The sequence below is a fragment of the Falco biarmicus genome, chromosome 7 (assembly GCF_023638135.1).
Source record: "Falco biarmicus isolate bFalBia1 chromosome 7, bFalBia1.pri, whole genome shotgun sequence".
Taxonomy (NCBI): Eukaryota; Metazoa; Chordata; class Aves; order Falconiformes; family Falconidae; genus Falco; species Falco biarmicus.
This window is the reverse complement of record NC_079294.1, coordinates 68843161-68856722: the sequence shown is the minus strand read 5'-3', so window position 1 is coordinate 68856722 and position 13562 is coordinate 68843161. Positions and strand designations below refer to the sequence as shown.

Below are 13562 nucleotides of genomic sequence, written 5' to 3'. Positions count from 1 at the left end.
GATCAATCACAGTCAAAAAGAAAATTTCAAGGTAAATCCAAGTCGAAAGCATGAACACTAGTTAGTAAGTACATAATTCCTGAGGGCAGGCACCAGGGGTGAAATTCTGCTTATTGGAGAAATCCTGTTATTAAGAGACCACAGATTAAGAAGTTAAACTAAGACCTAACCAAATCAAGACAAGCCTCAGCAGAGCCACTGGAAGCTTCTTTCACCCGATGAAGCCAGTACCTGGAGTCTGACAGCACCCTTTCTGTAAGTGATACTCTGACTCCCCAAAAAGCCCAACGTTTCTCTCCTCCTTCCAGGAAGCTGAGACCTGTAGGCAAAAATCCCAATTTCCATGGCTCAGATTTGAGTTTCATTGTTGTGTTCCATATCACTTAAACCTGAAGCACAGCAAATAAATTGCAGGACGATCATCTGTATGCCATTCAGACAGCTTTTAAAAGAGTAGCATAGACTACAGCCTCTTTAAATAGAAACTAAAAACTTAATTTCCCCTTACAGGTTAAAATGTTTTTTGGAACAACTACACAGCTAAATCAATTAGGAATGGCATATGCTGTAACAAGAAGTATTTTTAAGATGTTAGTTAACTATCTAATGTCCCTTCCATAGTAATCTGGCAAAATTTTGGTACTGATTACTCATCTTATAGTAAACACATTTCACCACACAAAAGAGATCTTATCTGTATGTTCAAAATTACTTTTAGAAAATTTGCCTTATGCTTAAAATCAACCCATTAACAGTGTCTGTGCACTGAGGGCTGAGAATAGGTAAAAATTAAATGAAAGCTGCAGCTTCACTTGAGCAAGTAAAACCAAATTTTTACTATTTAAAGGAGTCCCTACTCAAATGAAAACAGAGAAGTCAAAATAATAAGGCAACTTTCATACATTCCATCGAGCCCAAATTGGATAGCTTTTCCTCCTACCCCACCAAAAAAAAAAAAAAAAAAAAAGTCATACAATTATATCGAACCGTGGTTAACCATGGGGCAGAGGGCTCAGACTTCTCACCAGTGCTGCAAAAGCTCAGCGAAAAGACTCATCCACCAACATACATTTTCAGAATATCGAGCTTTCCTAGTTGACTTGTACACAAAATCATCCAGTATAGATGCTTCCTCAGTTTTGCAATGAGGATGACTAGTAAAATATGGCTCAAATTCAACAGCTCCACTAAACACGGCCAGATAATCTCTTAGTTTCAGATAAACAAGCCCACTGACAGTCTTCTTGGGAGTAAAGAAAATGGTGTCATCCCCTGACAGCACAGCCAGCATTAACCATAACTGTCAGTATTAGCCACACAGCTCTGAAAGAGCTACACAGGAGTCACGCACTTGAAACACTCAGAGAGGAGCAATCCGAGCAGAGTAACAGCAGGAGAAGAGTCCCACCGTTAGTGAGGCCTAGCTGTTATTTTCAGTTCTTCAAACAAGAACAAGTTGAGGTAGCACAGGCTAAATTTACGAGTTCAACTAGATAGGCAAGTCTGCTCTTCTGCAGGCATCCTACTCACTGCTACAAGTTGTATGGGCTGCTGCAAGCCAGAGAAGGTTAGAAAATGTTAGCCAACAGCCTTCTAACCTTAGCTTTTCACATATGCTTCAGCCAGCCATGCACAAGTAGATTCTCAATAGCTGTTGTTGAGAAGGGTACAGATGGACGAAGTACAGCATTTTCCCCTTGCCATGAATCCAGCCCAGCAAGCAGTAAGCACGTCGATTTTAATCACAGTTCAAGAGCTACATTTTGAGGAAGCAAGTGTAAGAAGGTAACATCCATTTCCTGCTTTTGTTCTTGACATTAAAAATAATAGTTTGCAAATTTAATTTCCTTATCTGTTATTCACATTAGCTTGTGTACTACCCACCTACGTAAAATATTTGGGTACAGAATGCATGTTCAAGTGCCCTGCTGTGCAACTCCCTTCCCTGAGGCTTTGTCAAATTGTTGTTTTTCAAATTAATAATCACTTACTTTATAGGACAGAAAACTACTGTAGCAAACCTTCCAAGCAATTCCACCTTGACTTGGGAAAGACAAGGGAGAAAGACATCCAAAGATGTGCTTTGGCCAACTTTTACCTAACAACTATAATTTCAGAAGAATCTAAAGATCTTCAAATCAGCAGAGATCACACTCATTCTCTGTCTCACGCACACTTTTTCTCTATTCTGGTTAAGTTCCATTTTAAGCAGGCAGATAATTATTCAAAACCCCCGATCAGGTCATCGATTCTTCCTGTGGTGGATGGAAACAGAGTGAATTCAAGTTTCTTATCCCTACCCCATGAGGAATCTGATGAGAAAAACCAAGCAGGAGATGTTGAAATGCTGGCCAAATGCCAGGGAGAAGTTCTGAGTGTTTATGACAAGTACCTGCCATTTGAAAACAAACCCAGGGAACTTAGAAATTTGACATTTGATGAAACCCACACTGTTTGCAGCCTTGAGAAAGATGCTCAAACCATCTGGGGCAAAAACTCAACAAATAATTTAAGACTTTTTAGAGTATCAGCAACTGTATAGATGGAGAAAATTAATACAAGTCTGCTCCACACCTGCATTTAAAACTGCTAAGTTCGATGCACAATTGACTCAAGTTGTTTTGAAAGTGTATAAAGCTGCATATCACAGGTTATTAATCCAACAGGTTTTGTTCATTAACATATACATATTTATTACTCTAAAATACCTTCGTGACATTTATAGTCAGCAATTTTACAATCTGTAGCAACATTACTTTCCACTACAAAAGGAAACAACCAATCATTCAACAAGGCCAAGTGCAAGGTCCTGCACATGGGTCAGGGCATTTCCCAGCACAAATACAGGCTGGGCAAAGAATGGGTTGAGAGCAGCTCTGAGGAGAAGGACTTGGGGGTGCTGGCGGACGAAAAACTCAACATGACCCAGCAACATGCACCTGCAGCCCAGAAAGCCAACTGTATCCTGGCTGCATCACAAGAAGCGTGGTCAGCAGTTCAAGGGAGGCTGATTCTCCCTCTCCACTCTGCTATCCTGAGACCCCACCTGCAGCGCTGTATCCAGCTCTGGGGGCCCCCAACATAAGGACATGGACCTGTTGGAGCAAGCCCAGAGGAGGCCACAGAGATGATCAGAGGGCTGGGGTACCTCTGCTGTGAGGACAGGCTGAGAGAGTTGGGGTTGTTCAGCCCAGAGAAGCGAAGGCTCCAGGGAGACCTTACAGCACCTTCTAGTACCTAACAGAGCCAACAGGAAAGCTGGAGAGGGGCTTTTTACAAGGGCCTGTAGTGACAGGACAAGGGCGAATGGCTTTCAACTGCAAGAGGGTAGACTTAGATTAGCTATAAGGAAGAAATTCTTCACCGTGAGGGTGCCACAGCACTAGCACAGATTGCCCACAGAAGCTGTGGCTGCCCCATCCCTGGAGGTGTCCAAGGCCAGGTTGGACGGGGCTTGGAGCAACCTGGGCTAGTGGACTGTGTCCCTGCCCATGGCAGGTGGGTTGGAACTACATGATCTTTAAGATCCTTTCCAACCCAAACCATTCTACGATATGCATGGATATTGAAGCTCTCCCTTCCTCCAAAAGCACAAGAAAAAAAAAGCTTTTTAATAGTATTACTTCAGACAAGCAGAAAGACATCTGCAGACAGGATTCACATGTAAAACAAAAATACCAAACATACCCTAAGTTAACTGAAAGGACAAAGATTGCTTAGAAAGGTACCTGGTTGGAATTATACCCACTTCCATTTTCTTACCCTGACACTCAAGAGTCTACAACTATTGTATATAAACTCCTCAAGCAGTAAGACATGACAGAGCGTGAATTACGATCTCTTCATTTGGGGCCGGTTTGTCAGACACAGAGCTGACAGCAAAGTGTTCTTACCACATCTGGGAATAAATGCATACCATAATTCCTGCACTGGAATGTCTTATTGAAATTATATCATTATTTTTAAGTATTTATAATGTAAAAGTGATGAGACACATACTGAGTACCTAATTATCCTGTACCACCACCATTGCCTTGAATGCTTATTAATCAATTAGGTTTTAGATTAAAGCTAAACAGATGTAGTATACCTCTTCAAAGAATACCTGAAGCAGATTATAAAAAGCTATCTGCTTTTTCCCCTCAATGCCTGTTATAACAGTTAAAACAAAAAAATACACAAACAACTGTGCAACATACTTCAGAAACCCGCAGACCACCACAACCACTCACATATCAGGCCTCCTACATTCCTGAAGATGTTCAGACTGTTAATGTAAAGTACCTGCTCATTTCTGTTTACAAGGGATCTCTTCCACAAATGCCTTTTTTTTTTCCACTCACCCACCATCTCCCCATATCTACTTTCACATATCTCCTCCTCTTACCAGATATTCTTAGTCAATCTTTTCCAGGGTTTCAAGGCAGCAGAAGGTTCCAACGTGCAAGCAGCCCCTCCAGAAATCAACAGGACTATTGTATTTAAGCAGTATTTAAGAGTACTAAAAGTTAACCGTGCCATTAAGTGCTACGTGCAGTCAGAGCCAGAAAAATTACATTGTTATATAATGCTCTGTAAGCACCAGATTATTCTCAGAAGCTACACAGGTGATTTATACCTTAACACAAAAGACAGTTTAAAGAAAAGTAGCCACAACTGCAAAAGAACCACAAGTCTTCCTCAACTCAGATGTCCAGGCTGTAACGGATCACAGCAAATATCTAGTCTGGCATTCTTTCCCAGCACAGATGAGAAGATTTTGTGGGCTTGACGGATTCAGGGGTATTTTTGTTTTGTTTTGCTTTTTAAGTAATTAAACTCTATGGTTTAGAAGAACTACTGAAAGCAGTCAGATTTTTTCATTTTTTTCAGGTTTGGTTTGTTTCCTGCCAAACTCACCCCTTAAATATAAGGGATCTTTGAACCATATTTAGTGGCTCAGCTAAAGCAACTAATGAGTGTTACGTAAGATGTCTCTCCATGTAGAACAATCTGTTCCAAAAGTTACCAAAAATAGCAATTCTCTAAATACTGTTGTGATGCAATATTTAACCAGTTACTGCATTAGCAGCTGAATTCATCCATTACTATTAAAAAAAAACAAGAAGAAAAAAAAATACTTCAAATGTTATTACAACATGTGCAACCTTACCTAGGCTGGTAGGTTTTATCAGCTCATCCAACAAGTCATAAAAAGGTAATTTCTGAAGTTTTATGTCGGGGTGGACAGGGTGGAGCGCAGATGTGAGATGGGGGAGTTCCAGTTCATGTTTAGGTCCCAGAAGCGAAACAGGAAGCAATGGTGATGTGGCAGGGTGGCCATCGTAACTGAGCTGTGGAATGGTAGACGGAGACAAAGTTGCTGGCATGGAGCTCGAGTGCACACTGGGGATAGATAAGTCTGCAGGTGTCATGATTTTCTGAGGGAACCTTCGCCTATAGAGTTCTTTGATTTTCATTTGTACAGCAGGACTGCAGCCAGCCTTTAACAAATGCAGTGCTTTTGTGAGAAGTTCGTGTTTTCGTCCGTGCTTGTTCCTCCCTGCGTAACCCAGAAGTACTTGCAGTTCAGAAACTCTAAGGCTCATAACCATTTGCTTAAAAGAAACAAAACAAAAAAATTAGTATTCAAGTTACATCATCTTAAACACTAACATCAGAATGTGGCTTAATCCCATTAAGTATACAGTTTCTAAAGGCACACCACCACTGCTCTTCCCCCACCGATTATCTGAAATATAATGCAAAACAGTACTTGTTCAGAGACAGATGTATCTACTTAGAAAGTCTGTAATGAGCAATTTTTCAAGGGATTTCTATTTGCCATACACAATTGAGGACAGCAGTGCTGAAGGAAAAAAAAATGAGAAAAGGACAAGTTGCCAATATAAAATAAATGTAATTATTTTCTAATCACTCTTCTGCTAGCATCGCTAATGTTAACGATTTTTTTAACATCCAGCCAGATGAATAAAACCTCATACATTGACAATATCCAAATCCCCAGCAGTTGCACTTAAAAGCTGTGCCAGTCCTTAGCTCTGAAACACCACTTACAAGTCCCTCCCTCACTTTCTGCCATGCAGCATAACTAATCCACACAGGTTCAAAGGAAAGGAGATAAATCACTGATGTTCAAAAGCGAGAGAGAAAAAAATTATAATCAGATTTGTGTGCAACCCCACATGATAACTACCGAATTACAGGAAACTTTTTCCGATTCCATTTCCTTACTTCTCATATCAGAGCTGAATGTTCTGGTTTGGATGGGGGAGTTGGGCTTTACCTTCTATTAATTAGCATCTTCATTTACACAGCCTTTTACTGCCTCCCAATAAGTCTAATGAATCAGACTGGTAAGACTTGTAAACTGTTTCAGTTCTTCAGGAACCAAGAAAAACACCACACAAAGTATGAAACCAGCAGTCGTCTGTGCATGCTAAGGACCTCCCCGCTGGTCAAGCGGGAGCCAGAAAATCAACTTATGAGCCTTAGCTTCTATTTTAAAAATTCTCTCAGTGCTTGGCAGTGGCTTGTTGGCCATCACAAGGCCTGTGACAGCAGCTGAAATAATATTCCTGCAGAATTCTGGATTCCCAAGAAATCACAAGAAAGTTAAATGCCTAGAATCCATCACCACAACTCACTATGTGGATCTTTTGTATGAAACCGTTAAAATACCCTGAATATTTTGTAGTCAATTCCAAAAGATCAAATTCAAAATAATACTTGAAGCATATATTTGGGACTAAAACAGCTAATTCAGCATATCAGGGTTCTGCAACTTCCCAGCCACTGAAGGCTGAATAACCAGACCAGCACTTGCATTTGCAATCTTTGAGAGAGTACAAATGCTCCCATCCTCTCCAGTTCTTCAAACTGTACAAAGTATTCAGACACATGCATTACTCAAGTTATTTTCACATTAATTCTTAAACCTAAAGTGCTAATATGAGAAAGTACACTATCCTTAGATGTAGCAAAACCAGCCCGAAACTTCTACCAATTCCTCAAACCTCCAGCACCTGCAAGAGATCTTCAATGCACAGGTGTCCACAAGAGGTATTTTCCTACACTGAAATAGGTCATGTTATTTAAAAGCCCTAAATTAGATGATTCATGTATTTAATGAGGTCTGCACCCAGAGAGATTTAACTAAATTTCTGCTCTGTTGAAACACACCAACAGAACTGAATAACCTTGCTGCAAATCTCAGATAAACCTTGCCACAGACTACCGCAAACACTTCGGATGTAACAGGGGTTTGCTGGTATTTTTTTTCTCTGAATACCCTGAGAACCTACTTCACACTTTTAACTATGGGACTGTCAGGGAGTTACTAATGAGAACAGACCAGGTAGTTTGTATGAAATGGAGATGTCTTAAAAGAATAAGACATTTCAGTTACAATCTGAAGTGTTGACAGCTGAAAGGAAACAAATAGATTTGAAACATCGAAAAAACACTATTTCTAATGCTTTACAAACATTTCTTTAACAGAAGTAGTTACAGCTGAAGCGTTTAATGCCTGCTGCCATCACCATTAAAAGTCACTTCCTGAACATCCAGAACCTCTCAGAGCTTCACTCTACTCTTGTTTTGTAAAAACTCATAGGCCAAGCCTACAAAAAACACAGAGGATCAAGAAATAATTGAGCGAACAGAGAAGTTCCTGCTACATGTTGGATGTTTTCCATTTTTTAAGGTATAGGCAAGTTAGAAATAAGTATACAGAAAGCAGGACCCATTGTGTAGCCACTCAAACCAAAACAAATAACATTCCCCAGATCTTCCCCACCCTGGTACATTCCTTACAAAGGAGGACAAGAACAATTTTATTTGCAATGTTAAAGGCACGAACAGATACATCAATTAAAAATGCAGTCACGAAAAAAACAGCAATAAAGGCTTGTGGTTTTATTACAGTTTCATACTTCATTGGTAAACCTTTGTTCCACAAATAAAAAGAGGTAATGCTTTAAAACAACACCCACCCACACACACATATCCATGGGGTTTTGCCAGTGGATCGTGTCAATCAGTGGCACAGGGAAGCAGAGCTCAACAGAGAGCCGTGCTGGCAAAAGTCTCTCACGTTGCTGCAGTATGAACATGAAAATTCCTCTCCCCTCCTCCAACACAGTTGTGTTTTATTTGAGGACACAACCCAGCTCCACCAGCAGAAGTGCCACTGCCTGTACAAGCACTATCCAGGCTACAAGCCCTTGGCCCATGTCACACTGGTACCCTAATCTTAGAACAGGCAGGATAATTATAGCAGGGAAACAAACCAAGTGCTGTCAAACACACAGAGTAAATACATAAAAAAGCTACAACTTATTATTTTTTTTCCTGTCACATCTCACCTCATCACAATTCAAACCCTTTGCTTGCTTAGCTACACGAGAAAAGCTGAAGGGCAAAGACACAAAGCGTTTTGCTTCAGGAAATCTTGGGGTTTTTTTCCTGTTGCCTGAAGTAGAGTGGTAAAAAGATCACTCACAGCAGTACAGCTGCAGCGCTACAAAACCCACCACAAAGAGCCTACCTCCCAACAACAGCAAATATCCACAATGCAAGTAACTGCCCCTACCTCTGGCTGTTTATCAGAATTGGCGAAATGTTTTTTTCTTTCCTAACACAAAAGTAACTAACAAAAACCCAACAACAACAAGGATCCCAAAACAAACAAAACCAAAAGGAAATACACAGCTACCTACCAAGGACAGACTGAAGGATAGCTTGCAAACTTCAAGGATAGCTTGCAAACTGCAATTACAGATAACTAGGTGTTTAGTTATGTGTTCATAAACAAGTAAATACATGTTCCGACAAACATCGCACTAGTACACAAGAAATTGATGCTATTTAGCTACAAAAAGGTTGAGCTACTTGCCACCTGCCTGCCTCCTGCATGAGAAATGCAGCAAGCTGACTGCAAACCAGTTTCAGATACAACAAATCCCAGTACCAAACACACGAGGTGGTGTTCTGATGATGTGCATTTTGTTACCTGTCATACACAGACAATATTTAAAATTCAAAGAGAGGGCAAGAACAGTAGAAAAGTGTAAAAGAGTATGAACAAGCTTTACAGAAACTTGACTTATCTCAGCAGAGTAATTCTATTTTGACTCACTGTGAAGACCTTCACAGAGTTTAGAAGGTAACTCTAATCTATAAACACACATCTGACATTTCCTGCTCGACAACACAAACATTTGTTCCTCCGCAAAAGCTGCATTAGTCACGGGGACTGCGTGGCTCCTTATATACACTCCCCCTTCAGCCCACATCCCCCCACCCATAGCTTGAGACCACAGCCCATCCTTCCCAAAAAGCCATCAGGGCATTTCACTGTCTTAAGACAAGTCATCTAATTGTATGTGTCAGGCAGGAGGTCCAAGGAAGCAAAGAGGCCAGTTTATTTTCCCACCTCCCCGTTGCCTGTCACCAAATCTGTGCCACTTTTCTCCTGCCAGATTGTGTGAACCCAACCATCTGATGCAGTTCATGCTGCAGCCGCATGAGCAGATGCATCCCCCTATTTCTGCATGTTGAGGAAACATTCTCAAGCAACTCATCTGGAGACAATCCTGCTCCACAACTACTTCAGATAACCAGTAAGGTTTAGAAGAAAATAGCTTAAGGATGCAAAAGCAATCCATGGGTGGCATCCTATGTCATTCACCTACTTCTCTCCTGTGACTGTGAACAGGAAAGGATGCTCTATCTACAGGTCTCTTTCAAAAACGTTGGTACACTTTTTTAAAACTAACAGATATGAAAATTGCTTAAGTGTCCCAAACCAAAAATTGCATGTAGACACTTACGAGTGAGGAAGAACACACGTTTTCTCCCAAGACATCCACAAAAGGACTATTAAATAAGAAGTATCAGGCTGCAACATCAATGAATGTTTCATAGCTCCTGACTCACCAAGTTCTCTCAATAAACAAGTATGTCTGGTTGGAGAAACGTGTCTATGCCACACAACAGGGCCATTTTGCTTTGTGAATGCTGTTTAGGCATTCAGAGTAAATACCAGGAACCTTAACTTCTAACAGAGCAGCCAACCTTAAGAGTCACTTAACTTTGATTTCTCTCTGCAAAGAGAATAGCAGAGATAAGGATTTATTTTTAAAGAATGGTCTTCCACACAATCCCAGTCATTCCACGAATCAAGGAAAGATGCCCAGCCCAGGCAGCTTCTTGGCTACAGAAGTCAAATCATTAGCACAGGTTAACAGGTCACGCCAGAGAAAATGGAAGAACTGGACCTTATCTCACTGATCTATGAAGGTTGGGAATTAAGTTTAAAAATAAATAAAATCTAAGTCTTAGTGCCTCTGGATAAGAAATTCCTTTGATAGCTCTGTGTGGCTTGTCTCACTGGCACATGATTCAGAGAAGTGCAACTAAAATGACAAGTGGATTCAGGCAGAGAACATCATTTTAGACTGGAAAATACACAGGAGCTAAAACACTGTTTTGAAATGCAAGAAGAGGAGCTCTAAGTCCCGCTGCTCAAGAAAGGATCAGATACAGGTTATCTGCTGAGATCCAACACCACAGATGGTGAGCCTTCACCTTTTTTTTCTCGTTTTTTGAAGGGAGGGACTTGCCTGAGAGGTAAAAAGCAGGCAGCAGGCAGTAATATTTTTTTAAAATAAATTGAGCAGTGTCCGCATGATGGACAATACCGATAATTTCACTGCAAATACCAGCACCACAAGACACTGTCTTTAAAGCAGCATACTCATCCATCAGCAGCAGCATCAATATGATGAATGTGATGAATGCTTTCTAGAAAGGGTATTTCTACATCTCCAGTAATCAGCTCTGGGATCTAGCTGGAGAATTCAAAAAGTTATTTCCGGATGTTTATGATAACTGGAAGCTGTGAATAAGCTCCAAAACACATTAAAAAGATTTGCCAGCACAACAAGAAGCATTTGGCTAGGTACCACACCACATTTTGTGCCTAAAGCTATATAACAGGTCCTCCACAATTCTCTAACCATTAACATGAAAGTTAAGGGGGGGGGGGGGGGGGGGAGAAAATAAAATCACCTCAAACACTAGTCAACAAACGGAAGAAGAGAGAAGTAAAAAGAGAGAGAAAAAAACAAAAAAACAGATACTGAATGGGAGGTCACCCATTTATAATCAGCAATTTAAGACCATGACAGTAAATTTCTTCTGTTATTAGAAACCTAGCGATTAGCAGTAGTTTACTAACAGTCTCTGAGATTAAGAATCATTATTACAGAAGAGGGCAAGCGCTGCAACAACTCACTTCAAAGCCAAAGCGTAAGGCAGAAAACCCTTCTGATTACACCCCTGTACTTTTTTGAACACTCTGCTAAAGGAGCCTCCACGTTGACACCCCGCACAGCGCCTTCAGCCCCAGTATCCAGAGGGATCAGCTCCAGCTGCAGTCCGCATTAACAGTGTGGACACATTCACGCTGGCAAAGCTCTAATGCTGTCTTCAAGGACAACACAAATGGAAATTTCCCCCTTAACAAACAAGAAAACTACTATTCAAGGAATTCCACAATGCACTTCCAAAAGTTTTTTTAAAAAATCTAATCAAAATTGTTCTTTTTTCTAACAAAAGCACCTAGGAAGCATTAGATTAGTATGGAAATGGTTTTGAGTTCATCTCACCATACCTCCAACACCCAGCTGTAAAAATACAGGAGAGCTCTTGCATGCTACGAACAGCCTCTTTAAGCCCCGATATAAATCTTCTGGAGAAGAAAGCTATACCTGAATTACACAGACTAAACTCTTGGTTCTTAGACATTTAAGATTTGTGAAAATGGAAAAATCACAAAAGTAAAAAATATTCCCATCTTTTATAAAGGCACATTCCTTAGTCCTAAATTCTATCTGCAAGACTCACACGAGGAAGCTATCAAGGCTAAACTATAAAAATTGAAATCAGTCTACCGAAAATCTGCAAGAGGGAGTGAAACAACCAATTCATGGAAGCTCAAGCGCCTCGATGACAGGCTGTAACTTCCTGCGTTTCTCTAATGCAACCGAAACACTCAAAGGTTGAAGTCACCGTAATTCAAAATTAAGGGGAGGCAACAAGCACAGAAGAACAGTCATAAATATGCAACATACTACAACCTTTAAGGAGGCTATTGGTTTTCATAATGAAAAATTCATCTGTCTCCTAGAGTGGTTTGTACAATGTTTTGGCAAGCAGAGCAGCACTAAAAGAACAGGTACAAACCAATGGCAGGTACAAATAATATTTGCCTTTTGTAACACATGCAAGGAGATAAGAGCATTTCTTAATGAAAGAAACCCTGTATTTACACAGTGTATCAGTGCTCATAAAGAACACATCACAATTGTATAACCAAATCTACGTATCTGTCTAGCTAGCAATAAAAATGGATTTTAAGCCATCTAAAATGTGTCAACAAAATGATGTACATATATTTTAAATGTCAAAAATAGCCTGGACTGACCTACCGTTGGTATCTCCATAGATAGCTTCCTTAAGGTCAAACACCATGTTCATGATCTTCACCAGGTAACATATTTCTTCCCATGCTAGCAGAACAAGTACACTATAAAGCTCAAGTTATCAGGTGTTACTTACTTTAGCACACTCACAAACAATATATTTCCTTGCGAATGATATGGTTGCATATCTGTTAGTATAAATGTTACAACCCTTGAACCAACCCACCCGAATGATGAAGCTTCGATTCAGGTGCCTAACACTAGGAACCTCTGGCAGTGAAGAGATTATCTAAATACTGTAGCAGTTCAGTCTAAAGGGCTTCTAGACAGGTAGCCCTGCAATTTCCTACTGCCATCCTTCTGCATTCAGTTCATTTCACAACTTACCCAAGTTATACCACAACCACTTAACTCTTCATTCCACGTATCAGCTAGTAGAAGGTACATTTTTCTTACCCGCTCTTGAAAAACACTGCTTGCTTGTATCTGTCGCGCTGGTAAAACCTGACTACCCTTAAATTTCATAAGTTTTAGCAAGGTCAGAGCAATGCTGCTTCATACATTAACACTAATAAATCTAAACTCTCCTTCCAGCCCACAGTTCAGAGGCCTCCATCTAATCCTGCACCAGCAACGCTACCAAGGTCCTTAGAGATGTCTGTCTTGTCGACAAGAAAACCCACAGTGATAAAAGTAACAAAATTTGCTCAAGAGTGAAAGGATATTGCAAAAGAAAACAGTAAGACAGCTCTAGCTCCACTGAACTGGCTGCTAGTAACAACACACAGGCAGAGTTTGGAATTTTTAATATAATCCCCATGTGTTAAAAGCTGTCTTATGTTTTCTGCAGATGCCTGTGGTATTTTGCTATGCTATCATACATGTGAAATATCTTCTAAAAGCCCTGATACACATAAAGTAGCAAATCAGTGTAGGCAACCGCCCTCCTAGACCTCCAGTCCACCCCATTTCCTAGAGGCTATTTCCTCTGGATGAGTGATTCAGCAGAACAGACCGTGTGCCCACATACCCAAAATGCCATTTCTGTGCTTGAATACTTAAATTGGGGGGGTA

General features: G+C 40.4%; 1 protein-coding gene across 4 annotated transcripts in view; it reads right to left on the bottom strand.

Moving 5' to 3' along the window:
* PIAS1 (protein inhibitor of activated STAT 1) overlaps window positions 1–13562 on the bottom strand; it is a 67059-nt gene that overhangs the window by 35484 nt on the left and 18013 nt on the right. For 3 of the 4 annotated variants that reach the window (XM_056345665.1, XM_056345662.1, XM_056345664.1), the window contains exon 2: window positions 5153–5597. In XM_056345665.1, coding sequence (XP_056201640.1) covers window positions 5153–5597 — 445 coding nt within the window. Of the gene's footprint in view, window positions 1–5152; window positions 5598–12944; window positions 13087–13562 lie in introns of those variants that run through there. The other variant, XM_056345663.1, reaches the window with a different exon arrangement.